Source organism: Epinephelus fuscoguttatus, linkage group LG17 (genome assembly GCF_011397635.1).
Source record: "Epinephelus fuscoguttatus linkage group LG17, E.fuscoguttatus.final_Chr_v1".
NCBI classification, from domain to species: Eukaryota; Metazoa; Chordata; class Actinopteri; order Perciformes; family Serranidae; genus Epinephelus; species Epinephelus fuscoguttatus.
Window position 1 is genome coordinate 32,346,179 of NC_064768.1, and position 13,863 is coordinate 32,360,041.

Sequence of the window (13,863 nt, forward strand, 5' to 3'; positions counted from 1 at the left end):
CGTAGGTGTGAATGTGAGCGTGAATGGTTGTCTGTCTCCATGTGTCAGCCCTGCGATAGTCTGGCGACCTGTCCAGGGTGTACCCTGCCTCTCGCCCGATGTCAGCTGGGATAGGCTCCAGCCCCCCCGCGACCCTCAAGAGGATGAAGCGGTTAGAAGATGAATGAATGAATAATGTATATATTTTATAATATAGCCATTTTTGTTTTGTTTTGCAACTTAAGTTTTTTTTTCTTTTTATTAGTAGATTTTCTTTTCACAAGTACATTTATGATGTAATAGGCAAAACAATACATATGTATTTAGATAGATCGATTTTTATTTTTTAGATGAACACAAAATACAAATGCTTTGTTTTGGCTAATTATGACATTAGCTAAATTATTATTCAGGAAATTAACAAGGCAAGAAAGAGGAAATTGAAAGTCCCATATATACTGTGTGTGTAAAACTATACAAGGACATGTTTGAAAACGAAAAGCTTCAGTAAAAACACTACAGTATTAAATGTGATTATCAGTGGTTGAGAGTGATCATAGATAACAATTCTTTTTCATTTTTACTGGTGCAGCACTAACTTTTATTTCATTGTGAATAAAATGTTAATACATTCATTTACAGTTCATCATGCCATTCTGTGGTATTCACAAAGTCCTGACAATATTAACAAACCAGTGCAGGAAAACATACACTGTCAACACGTGTCTGACATGAATCTGAACAGGGAAACTAACTGAGGCCTCTGTTTTACAAATATCAATGTTGTAAGTCCAAACTCAGTCCAATTTTATGAAGTGTTTTTGCCAAGTTTCCTTCAAACAATGAGCAACTACAGGGACTATAGTTACAATATAATTTATAGACACATTTCTCTCTTACATGAAAACACACCAAGCAGCTGTTTGATTGTGTGATAAAGGCAGATACCCACAGCCAATTAGTAAAAAGACTCCTGTGACATGTTGACCTATGTCACAAAGAATTCCCTCCCACCTCAAACACATAAACACACTTCCTGGGCGCAAAAAAGTGCAATTATTGCAGCAAGCTGCACTTTGCCACTGCTTGGTGTGTTCCTCTGCATTAAGGTTCTCACAGATCTCCATTATGGTACCCTGGCTACCGACCTGCTGCTGTGCCTTAAAGTTCAGCTCTAGAGGAGAGACAATTTCATTCATGAATTAAGGACATCTCAGTCATATGTAATGAGAGACAGTAAGCCCATGATCAATATTAGCATTAGCTTAGGTTTGACACCATTATAGATGCTGCTTGTTTAAACAGCCTCGCATATGGCTTCACCATTACCTTGCTGGTATGCTCCAGTGTTTGGGCGTCTATTAAAAATCTCCTTTTTTTGATAACATATAGTAATCTCATTGTATCCAGATAACAAGTGGTGGCCATATCCATCCATTCATTATGTTATCAAGGCAGTGGACCATATGTTCCGCAGCACTTCCTGCAGGAAGCATCGCAAGTATGGATATGTGAACCATCCAGCTGTTATAGGGAGGCATCCAGCGGACATTTCTTATTAATGTGACGGAGCAGCTCTCCACTCACAGCTCCACACACGACTCTCATGAACAGGAGAGCAGTGGAAAGATTATTAGCAGGATTACTGTGGCTTGTGATTGAAGACTGGAAAGTAAAAAGAGACAGATAAATGGATTTGATTGTCTCCAAAGTGGGACTTTGTTTATACGGTTTGCATTATGCCACAAACAGGGACTGGAGTTTTTTTTAGCATTAAGAGAAATGGAGGGTACTGTTGTTTTTGGAGCTTGACTCAAAGTCTGAATGTCTCGCCCTCTGCTGCCTCTTCTGAGCCCCAAAACCTGATGTAAGTGCTTAATCACTGGAGGGGTTTAAGTTTTAATCAAGATAGCAGCTCTAAAATAATATAACCAACAAAGAATGGACATATAAACAGTAGATTACCGGTAGCTGCTGTGATACTCTGTCATTACAAATTCTGTAATGGTGATAAGACAAGTTTTAAATAGACAAGTTTGAAATATACTCAGTAAAACAAAATCGTATTTAATCAGTCCAATATGTTTTAGGCAAGAGAGGTTTAAGATCTTCGAAAGGCAAAATAGTACAAGGTTATTATATCTGCCTTCTTTCTAATAACACAAAATGTGCACCGACTATTAGTGAATATATTCTACATACTCTTAATAGTGACCAAGATCTCTGCTTGTCCCTCACTGTCAAAGCTGAGAATCTTGTTTTCTGCTGCTTTTTAATTCTCACTATTTATTTTAGTGATGTTAGTATTTGAAGAATAAATCAACATTACTAATAACACTGATCCATATCATCACCACAACATTGTGTGCTAATACTGATTCTGTGTTCATGTCATGCCAGAAGTGAAAGGACAGAGTTACGACTTTTTGGGACATTAACATTTATTTTTTGAACAATTCTTATGCTGTTCATGAACTTGAACTGCTACCATCAGCACATGTGTCACTGTGATGCACGAGTCATCAAGCTAAACGGGAGGTTACTGAGTCCTGATTTGAGTGACCAGCAGAGGGCTGTCAAAAATATTAGTTACATCCATATTTACACTCTGACTGACATGACATGACACCACAGGGAGCAGTGTGTGTCGAGTTCAGGGCTCTGAGGTCACAGATTCGATCGGCTCCACCTGGGGTTCAGTGGGTGGGGTGGAGATGTCCTCCACCTGCTCTGAATCTGGTTCAGTCACAACTACAGCCACCTGTTAACACAGAGAGAGCAGCGAAACATGAATAGGATGTGCAGAAAATATTAACATGCTGAATGGTTATTTAAGTGTGTGGTCACACGTGTCCCGATTGTTTTGAGCCCATGTCGTGTCGGCTCTGTGAGAGCACTGCTGCTTAAATCCTACTGTGATATAGCGATATACTGATTTTAAGGTATACGGTGATATAAAAGTTGACGGTTATCATACTGTGTACATTTGTTTATCTACAATATTGGGAAAAAAGCAACTGGACAGATAATCTCCCCTTTGTTTTTGTTATTTTCAAAGAGGAGACTTTCAAGTTTCAATTTTACTAACAAATAACCCTTCCATTTTCTTCCTTTGAGGGTCATTCTGACTGATGAAAATAAAAATTCTGTAATACTGCAAAACTACCACTGATATTTCCTGAGACAGTTATTGTACCTTGTGGACCAAATACCTCAGATCACGTGCAAACTGCATGCTGTGGTTCAACATGATGTGAACCAACCATAGACTGTATAAAAATAATGCACAGAAACTATGCTCAAATTAAACAGGATGATGACACTGACCCTTGTGTAAATTAAATTTAGTGTTTTTTGTGAGCTTGGTGGAGAATGAATTTCATTTTGCTTAACTGCCCCATGTAGAGACTGGGAGGAAACTTTTCACAAACAAACAAACAAACAAACAAACAAAAAAACTCAATTACTGTGTGAGCTCTGCAGTAAAGATTAATGAAGTCCAAGGTCACTTTGGGGATTTTGTAGCTACATCTAACAGTAAGGTCTTTTTTTAAACCACAGTTTTTGTTTGTTGGATTGAAAATAGTTATCTGCCTATTAAGAGACTTAATATTTACAACTCTTGTTAAATTTGTGACAAATCAGTGTGTAAATGAGGTAATGTTTAGATAAAAAAAACAGGTGTGAACACACTTAGAGAGCAGAGCACAATGCAGAGTCATATGAAACCATGTACAGTGTGCAGGGGCTCTGTCTCTGTTTCTGTGGAGGACAATTTATAGATATATAATGAACAGTGTTGGGGTGAAGAGAAGTATTCAAATGTATAAGTTTCATTACTTTGATGAAGTAATTAAAATACATGCATGACTTATTACATTTTAAAGGGATAATGCACCCAAAAATGAAAATTCAGCCATTATCTACTCACCCATATGCTGATGGAGGCCCTGGTGAAGTTTTAGAGTCCTCACATCCCTTGCAGAGATCGGCGGGGGGGGGAGCCGCCAGCACACCTAATGGCAGACGGCGCCCCAGACTAACGTCCAAGAACACAAAATTGAATCCACAAAATATCTTCATACTGCTCATCCGTAGTGATCCAAGTGTGCTGAAGCCCCGACATAAAAAGTTGTTTCAAAAAACGTCATATGAACTCTGTTTTTAGCCTCACTGTAGCCTGTAGCTCTGACTGCTTCTCTGTGCTCCGCGCTCACATGTGCACACCTGCGCGAGACCAGCGAAAGCATGAGCTTTGCTCACCCGTGTTTACATCACGTGACAGTGCACCACAGGGAAAGACAACGGTAGCCACAGTAGCTAAAAGATAATTTGCACTATGGTCTTTTAGCAAAGGACAGCCCAACATGTCTGAAGACTTTGAAATTGAGGAGGAACAGCATTTCTTTGTTGAGCTGTATTTGTTTGAGCCCAAGTATACGGACGGAACTCAGGCTACTGGACGAAGCAGCCGCCGCAGCTCATGAGCCTCAGCCAGCCGCAGAATACCGAAGTCGTGCACTGGAAACCTGGTGGTGTGGCTGTTTCAAATTCAAAGCAATGCCAACGGGTGAGGAAAGTCTTTGCTGCTCAGACTGGGTATTGGCGATGCCTGCACTTGAGAATCTGGACATCAGGACTGACGAGACTGCTGCTCTTCAGAGATTACTGATCACCCTGAGCGTGCACACGTGAGCCCGGAGCACAGAGAAGCAGTCAGAGCTACAGGCTACAGTGAGGCTAAAAACAGAGCTCATATGACATTTTTCGAAACAACTTTTTATGTCGCGGCTGCAGCACACTTGGATCACTACGGATGAGCAGTATGGAGATACTTTGTGGATTCAATTTTGTGTTCTTGGACATTAGTCTGGGGCACCGTCTGCCATTAGGTGTGCTGGCTGCTCCACCCGCCGATCTCTGCAAGGGATGTGAGGACTCTAAAACTTCACCAGGGCCTCCGTCGGCATATGGGTGAGTAGATAATGGCTGAATTTTCATTTTTGGGTGCACTATCCCTTTAATAGGGTAACTAGTAATCCGTAACCTATTACATTTCAAAAGTAATCTTCCCAATACTGATTATGAACACAGTGGAATTAAAAGAAAACACAAGGGGCTACAGAGTGCCACACAGGCCTCTCCTAAGAGGAGACAAATGTTTCAGTCCAGGAGGTGCACCGGGCTCAAGAAACATATTGTGTACATAGCAGTCCAAATATATGGCACCATAGATATGCCACTGCCAAACAGTGAATCAGAAATATACATAACAAATAAGGCAACTAAGGGAATAACCTCAATTGGGCACCCTTCACCATGTACTTAACAGAGACTGTGTTTTCTTAGTACCTGAGATGGCTCGGCTGCAGCTGGAACAGCCTGAACAGCTGGAGCAACCTGAACAGCTGGAACAGGTGGGGGGCGTGTCTGTGGATAGACAGGTCTCTGGCTGGGAGCCTGCAGGACACACACAAACACACACACATTTAACTGTTGTTATGTTTGGTACAGTAAGAAGTTGTTTCATCTCGGCCTTTTGCCAAACTAAATTTGACTACTGGAAATAACAAGACTCACTTTTAATGGCTGAATTACATTTTCATTTTAGTGAGCACAAAAAATAAAGGAGAGGTGGGAGCTTCTTAAACAGAGAATGCCATCTCACCTAACCACATTTCACGTACACCAACCACCACTATCCAATGTAAAAACTTCGTCGTGCATTATTTGGGTACTTTTTAATCAGTGCTCACCCGGGCTCCACCAGCAGCTAGGACGCTGAGTCCGAACAGCATGGCAGTGATGCAGATCAACAGCTCCAGCACCAGAAAGATCACTAGCGTCCCCAGGATCCCGTCGATCAGCAGCTAGCCAGAGAAATGCAAGAGCATATGAGGTGACAACACAGGAAGACTTTGTAAACTGCAAAGTGTTTCTAGCTGTGATACTGAAGAAAAAATATAAGTGTAAAAGACATGGGACATCTTGTCTGTTACTAAAATGTTCAGTGTGTAGGATTCAGAGGGATGTATTGGCAGAACTGGAATGTAAAATGTATGCTTCCTTTACTATCCTGAAAACCGAAAACGGACAAACCGCACACTGGCTCTAGATTTGTGTTTTCGCATCAGCCATGGCTTGTTCATCATTTGTTTTGGAGGGGAAGAGATAATTCAGCTCAGGGTAGAAACCTCCTGAACAATGACCACTGAAGGAAATTTCACCAGGAGAAGTTTCAGCCGGTTGCAATCTGCAATCCTCACTGCTCGATGCCAGTAAATCCCCCTAAACCTTACACACTGTTCCTTTAAAGACATTTCTGTCTTCTACATGCACTCTACAAGACAGGACAATATAATCCATCTGACCAAAATATTAGTTGTAACAGTAGTCAGTCACTTACTTTACACTTTTGCTCGATCAGCCCGGTGCATTTCCTGAAACAATGTTGCTGCAGTGGACAGTGAAGACAAAAAAACATAAAGTCTGCTTTTTCACAACATGTAGTGTCAACTATGGAGTCATAGTTACATACATTCATGTGATTCCCCTACCGGTCGACACATTAAAGTGTGCTTTTCAAGTCAACATATTGTAACACTTCAAATGACATAAAAGAAGCATAGAGAGGCAATGAGAAAATGCAGAAACTCATCACAGTGGCCAGGAAATATCTGTGATGATGTGACAGCAGTTCAACCGCTGCCACTTCTGGACTGTAAATGTGTTTTTCACATTTACATTGTGACACAGGGTAAACACTTGTCACTTTGCTCCTAGTTTGAACCTGAGAGGGTTTATAAAATATTTCTGTCCTGCAAACATTGTTTCAGTCTTGCACCAGGCAAGACTTCATCATGAAGATGTAATTCAGTTATGTGCTGTGGATGTTAGTCCTAATCAGACTGTAACTGGACTTGACTACAGTTTCACAGCAGTAAAGCTTCAATACAGTCGTAGCTATTCTCTTTTGCCAGTAATTGTTTTCATTCATTCATCTTCTAACTGCTTCATCCTCTTGAGGGTCGCGGGGAGGCTGGAGCCTATCCCAGCTGACATCGGGCGAGAGGCAGGGTACACCCTGGACAGGTCGCCAGACTATCGCAGGGCTGACACATAGAGACAAACAACCATTCACACTCACATTCACACCTACGGACAATTTAGAGTCACCAATTAACCTAGTCCCCAATCTGCATGTCTTTGGACTGTGGGAGGAAGCCAGAGTGCCCGGAGAGAACCCACGCTGACACGGGGAGAACATGCAAACTCCACACAGAAGGGCTCCCACGCCCGGGATCGAACCGGCAACCCTCTTGCTGTGAGGCGAGAGTGCTAACCACCACACCACCGTGCCGCCCCAGTAATTGTTTTATGATCATTAAAACCTCAATCTATTTAAGTCATATAGTGGCCTGTGCGTGTGTAGGGTTTAAAGACAATACCACGGCATGCAGCTCCAGCCTGCGGCAGTGTTCACAGTGGTAAGAGTCCTGGCGGTAGGGCAGGTGTTTGGACATTAGACCCAGGGCAGCAGTGGCAAATGCAGCGCTGATGAGGTGCAGCACCAGGACAACTTTCACCTGCAAATGTTAACAGAAGTGATCATTTACTATACTGCGGCTTATAAAAGGGTTTTACCATGCTGCATCATGCCTATGTGCATCCTTCACATTTACCCGTGAAAAGGCCTTGATTAGCTTTATTTAACATTAACTTGAGATACTGACGAAAAACTGTTTTCTTTTCTTGGCAACTGTTAAGAAGAATCCCAACACCTTACATCGTACTATGCATATAATCACAAACAAACATATTAGATAGTACCGTATATAGCTACCTGCATGGTACACAAAAAGGGAGAACCAAGAGTATTTTAGACAATGCAAATACTTGATACAAACAACATGCAAGATCAGAAATTTTTCAGATTCTCTAATGTCACATATGTACATTTTAGGCCTCTAGTTTCACAGTGGTGTGGCACAGTCTTATGTGCTGGAAGAAAGACCAGTGGTGGTATTTGCAAAGGCCAGACTGGAGCTTGTTAAAAATAATAAGCTGTGGAGGCTGTCCCTCCACCAGCTGTCTCAGCTACAGATATCATAAACCAGTTCACCACTGAGACCCATCAGCCTTCAGATAAACTCATTTTTAACTGACAGACACCGGAGGAGTAACACTCACTGCAGCAGCTGAGAGTAAGGGCATATTTGTCTTCGGCTGTCATCTTAGTGTTTTGTTTAAAGGTCTAGCGCGTAGGTTTTAGAGGCATCTAGTGGTGAGGTTACAGAATGCCGGTGTGCCAAGCATGTACAAGAACTACAGTGGATGACGTGAAAGCGAGCTCCATGGATGAGAGCCTAACATATTAATAAAAATTATATTACATTTCTACCAATATATCCCCCTATTCCTACACACTGGACCTTTAAAGGCTAGTTCACATTACACGACTTTCACCCCAATTTTGCGTCGCGGAGACTACTGTAACCTTTTGAGTGTTCATACCTGGCGATGTGTGTTTCTGTCATTGGGAGCCTCGCCAACTGCGTTACGACCTGTGTGTGTACACCACAAGATTTCTCCACTGAGCCCTCGCCGACAGAGCCCCAGATAACGCGGGTGAATGTGAACTAGCCTTAAGTGGACTTTTTTAGTCAGCTACATCTCTATGTGCAACAAAACAACACGAACAAAAAATTTACAACTAGCCTCAAATGTGAGCTACCCTGATGGTGTCTATGACATTTGCATGTCCGCAGTTCACTTGTATAATGTGGTGACATATCTGGCAGGGATGTTCCACATATGTTTAAGGTCAAGTAATGACACCTGAGCATTCACTGAAGAAGACTGTCACATGTGGTTGAAAGAGCTGAAAAGGTAATAAGGGGATCTCTGAGCTCAGGTTACTTTCTTATACAGTAGTTCCCAGATGGCCCCACTAAACACTATCGTTTGTTGAAATATTCTTACAGTAAATGATGATAGTGTTGTATTTGTACTTCAAAACTTTACCTAACTTCATCTTCCTTTTTAATTTCTTGTATCATTAACTAAAGTAGTTTTTGTTGTAGCCACTAAATGGGGAGTTCATGATAATTTTTATTGTACAGCACCAGTATAATATTATAGGGTCTGACAGCGTGTGCATCCTGTCCTGAGTCTGTCCACATAAAGAGGAGGAGTTGGTGAAATATTCATAACACACCCACATCAGGGACACAGCGAACTAGAGGACGAAGTGTTATAGGGTGAATTGCTCCTTAGAATTACTACTGAATGAATGTGGCTGATTTTGTGTGCACAACAGTGACCTGTATCATTATACTCACCCAAAACAGAGTGGGTCTCCTCCCGCTGTGGATCAGCACTGAGCCAGACAAGGTCACCTGGTGGGTTCAAATACAACTTACTAAGACACAGCATTTGGAAGAAATGACAGTTAGATTTTAAAGGGGACCTTTAATGCTTCTCTGTATTTTGTGTCTCATATTGTGTTACAATGAGGATGTTCACATTAAATGTGGCTAAAATTTCAAATAATCAAGTAAACACATGTATATGTAATCCCTGTGAGCAAAAATCTTAGGTTTCCTACCAAGATGAATATTTTGTTTCCAACATTTTTTTTCTACTCTGGCCACACATCATAATGTGCCAGATTTCTTTATATGGTCATCTGCTAATGTAAGTGTTTACATTACGTAGCCTACACTGCTACATGAAGCTGGGTGCATCATATTCCTGCTGGAGCATATCTAGTTGTGTTTTGAAGTGGGTTTTTTTTTTACTGTACGAAGCACCACTATTCTCCGACAATGGACACGATGACGACGTGTGCAGGAGGACAAAGCCTCCCTCCTCCTTCACTCTCCAACAACAGAGTTTCATTTGTTTTTTCTTAAAAAAAAAAAAAAAAAAAAGTTCTTCATGTGTAGCTAAATGCTAACGTCAGGAAAACATGTAATCTTGGTTGAAGTTGATGTTATTTTCTCCTTAGTTTCAGATCATATTCCTGCTGGAACATGTCCAGTTGCGTGAGACACTTCTGTTGGTGTTTTTTTTCATTGTTAAATGAGCTATTATTCTCTGTAAGAGTCATTTACAGACAAAACAGAATGGGCTTTTTCAGGATGGGGGAAATAAGAGACAGGCGATAAAATGGAGTGGTCCAGCACAGACAGTATGAGGAAAATAAAGTGTCTTTTGACCACCAAAGCCTGTAAACATGTTCTATTAGAAACCGTTAAATACAAGTATGAACCTGGAAACTTGCGCAGTAGGTCCTCTTTAACATCAAATATACAAGTTCTTCTTAATAAAGTGCAGGGAAAACTACAAAAGCATGACAACCTGATGGGTCTAACAGAACTTTAACAGGCCTTTATCTGACCTGTATGACAACGATCAGGAAGAGCGCCACATCTCCTGTAAAGTGGACCTCATGGATCTGGAGCACGGAGGCACTCAGACAGAGAATCAAAGCCCCAATAACGACCTGGATTGCCTGAGAGGGAAGACAAGGTGATCAGCATGTTGAGTACTACAGATGCATTCAAAAAACATGGCAAACAGTCAGAAATTAAGAGCTCTTTGTAATTAGCTCTTTAATTATAGCATGCTATGTCAGCTGTTACTCTGTATAGGATGCATATTCAGCACATGGGTGTATATGTGAGTTTGAATCACTGATTGACATGGCATATTGTACGTGGTTTAGTTACAAACTCTGAATGCTTCTGCTCACCCCCAAAGTCTTAGGCTCCATCTTCAGGTGGGACTGCAGTTGGCCTGGGGACAGTGTCCCCACTGCAGGCGTCGGGTCTTTGTCAGTCATCCTGCTGCTGAGGGAGAAACAAACGGTACGCAGAAAAGGATTCAATCAAAGAGTAAGTGTATAGATAATGAACAGAGAGGGTAGTTAAATGGTTTGGGAGGAGATTAGGATAAATAAAGTGTGAGATGTGCACAAGGATGGACAGGAGGTGAAAATCATAATCTCATCATAAACTCCTTTCACTTATGAAGACACACGAAAGACGTAGTTAAAAGCTCAGAAAAGTAAGTGGACCTTGAGTTAACATTACTTTGTCAAAAATGTTTGTACGTGTTCAAAAGTACAATAACAATTCACCCGACATATAATATAGTCACATCTAATCCACTGACCTGTCACAAATATTTGTAACCCTATTTTAAAGTCTAAATAATATTCTGCTGTGTTCTGGGTTTGGCAATCAGCAACACTGTGATCAAATGCCCCACTGTCCCCTACTGTCGCTCTGGGTGGATTTTAGGTTGCTGGAATGTCATTATGTCCCCTTACTGATGTGTTAAACTGACTGGCAGCCCTCATAGCCACCAGGGGCTTCATTTTGTAAGCAAATTTGGTAAGTATTAAAGTTCCTATAATGAGTGCAAGATTAGTGAGCCTGGCACATGGATGCCTCAACATTATTCACTGGTGCATTTTCTGCATCAGCACTGATGTTAGAGTATAAATGATGAACAAGCAGGATCCAGGCCAAAGCCTGAAGCCTGACTTTAAATGCCAACGCACATCACTGTTACAGCCTTGAGTCAGCAAAACTACAGGACTTCCGAAGAGACAACAAAAATAGTGTGGCGTTCGCAATCATTAACGGCTGAGTATTGCATAAATATTAGAGAATATTCCAGACATTTTTAATTATAGATAGCAACCGCCAAAAGCACCCATTTCTATGAACTCTATGCAGACAGAATAGCATCCAGAGCTCCATGTAGTTCATGCAGGTCCGCAGCAGAGACTCACGATGCTGATGGGACCGCAGTAGATTTTGGCACAGCTGCAGGAGCCGACCCAGCCCAAGTACAGGCCGTTCCGGGCAGGACTCCTTGTGATGTTTAGGACAAGCCGCCTTACTGGGTTTATATCGTTCTTTCCTACTAAATGTGTCCATACAAACTACTGTGATACAAAATACAAGCTGACGTTTCACCTCCTCAGCGCTGTTTTCAATGTCACTTCGTCCGGTCCCAGGTTACCTGCGCTAGTCTCTTGCGGGACAGAATGCGGCGAGCAGATGATCTTACCTTAGCTGTGTATCAGCGGCTCGTCGTTTCTTCCTTTCTGCTCGGTTAAGGGGTACAGCCGCGGGTGTTGTCAATACTGTGTGGGTGCTCTGCAGGCTGCAGCAGGGTGTGTTCGGGAGCTGGATTTCACTGCAGCGCACTGATATAGCGACTTGTTCTGCAGACTCGCTGTCTGATGCAGTTCACATGCACGACTGCAGGCAGGGGAGTCTGCAGCGGGCTGATGTCCTGTTACACGGACAGTGGCTTCATAAAAAAGTGACACACAGCTAACTCTAAATGATGCTTTATCGAGACTAGTTTAGTCTCAGCTGTCAGAGGACACACAGAAACCCCAATCTATCCCACAGCCACAACAAACCAGGTGCAGTGACGCCCCCAGAAATGTTCCACAGGGGTGCCACACGGGGCCACTAAAAATCTTGGGGTGGCACACCAAAATCAAAAGTCATAACTAAATTCTAGAAATCTAATTATGCTGTTGAAGTATACAGGCTAGTTGAAAACTATGTCCATATGAGAGTTAAGGAATCGCATACTGACTTACTTAAGTTTCTTATTTTACAGTTTTACAGTTTTTACAGTATTTACCTGTAAAGTTAATAATTTCAGTTCCACAAAAATTCTGTTTTAATGTGTATATGTGTTTTGTTGTGTTCACACCAAGTGCAAATAAAACAATTTGTGCCAGTGAATTAGATGTAAAGTCAATGTAAAGACGGCTTAGACGCGAAATTCCCACAATGCAAAACACGCGGTGCAAAGTAGCAGGATTTCACATCATACGCTGATTCATGAGAGTTGAAATATCTGAACTTCAGCAACCAATTTGTACCACGATAGCCAATAAGCACTGAGATCCTCCAGAAGTGTATGATGCCAAGGACGTAGAGGCGGAAGTTCATTCATCGAATCAATGATTTCACACACATATGATGCAGGTCCTAAGGTACTGACCTGTAATGACCTAAAATAATGACCTAAGGTACTGAACTTTTGGTCTCGGGACACCAAGTTTCAGTCAGGTAACACTTGTTTATCATAGCAAAGGTGATCGCGCCATCTGTGACTCTCCTTGTGCTAGCCTTGTGCTTTCCGAGATCTAATGTAGGATATCCATTTAGAGCGGCAGTGAAGGAGGAGATCTGATGAAGGATGTCCATCTAGGGATAGAAAAAGGTATAAAAACTCACAGTTTTAGAGAAGCGCAGATCCCCTGATCATTTGCTGGGGGACACTTTGTTGCTCTGAACAAGAACTAGAGCTGAACAAAGTTTTTCCATCTGAGAGGATATCAACAACTTTGGTGTTGCCATGGCCTGTGACGAGCCAGAGCCTGATGAGATGGGGTTACTAAGAGTGCTTGAGCTCATCTTGTTTGCACTCAATCTCCTAAGCGAGGTGCTGTTATCGATTTTAAAGATTTTTGCATTTTTATCTCCAACCTTGTTCTTCAGAATCCAAGGTGAAGGCTCTTATCGGTTAGTCTAGACTCAAAATTTAACATTTCCCTAGCAGCTAAAGTAAACTTGCAGCTTAAATAATTTCCAGCAACCACAACAACTGTTACCTTTTAGAAGGGAGTTGTCGTTAACTTAATTGTTCTCTCTAGTATTTCTATGTTACAGACCACTGAGGGTGCTAGTGAGAAGCCAGTGGGGAAGGCTTCAGGAAGAAGGCAGTTAATAGCTAGATAACCTTCGCATCAGTCTATGTAATGATTAGAAACTTGCACTGTAGGTGAACAGGCAAGCTAATCTTTTCCACTTTAATGTGAAGGCTGGTCTGGACTCTTGTACA

General features: G+C 41.7%; 1 protein-coding gene across 3 annotated transcripts; it reads right to left on the reverse strand.

Moving 5' to 3' along the window:
* Positions 1 to 323: 323 nt before the first annotated feature.
* On the reverse strand, positions 324 to 12,420 carry si:dkey-81h8.1 (uncharacterized protein LOC100034657 homolog). 3 transcript variants are annotated; one of them, XM_049603179.1, is made up of 9 exons: positions 12,064 to 12,420; positions 10,736 to 10,829; positions 10,382 to 10,495; positions 9,321 to 9,377; positions 7,428 to 7,565; positions 6,386 to 6,433; positions 5,736 to 5,849; positions 5,332 to 5,439; positions 324 to 2,740 (listed from the first exon to the last, which is right to left on the reverse strand). In XM_049603179.1, the coding sequence occupies exons 2-9, from the start codon at positions 10,823 to 10,825 to the stop codon at positions 2,633 to 2,635; spliced, it is 777 nt and encodes a 258-aa protein (XP_049459136.1). In that variant the 5' UTR covers positions 10,826 to 10,829; positions 12,064 to 12,420; the 3' UTR covers positions 324 to 2,632. The 3 variants fall into 3 exon arrangements, with proteins under 3 accessions (XP_049459136.1, XP_049459135.1, XP_049459138.1); XM_049603178.1 differs by having other exon boundaries at positions 325 to 2,740; positions 10,736 to 10,832; XM_049603181.1 differs by lacking the exon at positions 6,386 to 6,433 and having other exon boundaries at positions 325 to 2,740; positions 10,736 to 10,832; positions 12,064 to 12,419.
* Between the last annotated feature and the right edge of the window lie 1,443 nt (positions 12,421 to 13,863).

Coding starts and splice junctions, on each gene's coding strand:
- si:dkey-81h8.1 (XM_049603179.1), bottom strand. CDS start 10,825: ATGACTGACAAAGACCCGACGCCTGCAGTGGGGACACTGTCCCCAGGC. Junction 9,378..10,381: donor TCCTGATCGTTGTCATACAG/GTCAGATAAAGG, acceptor TGAACCCACCAG/GTGACCTTGTCTGGCTCAGT. Junction 2,741..5,331: donor CTGCAGCCGAGCCATCTCAG/GTACTAAGAAAA, acceptor CTGTGTTAACAG/GTGGCTGTAGTTGTGACTGA.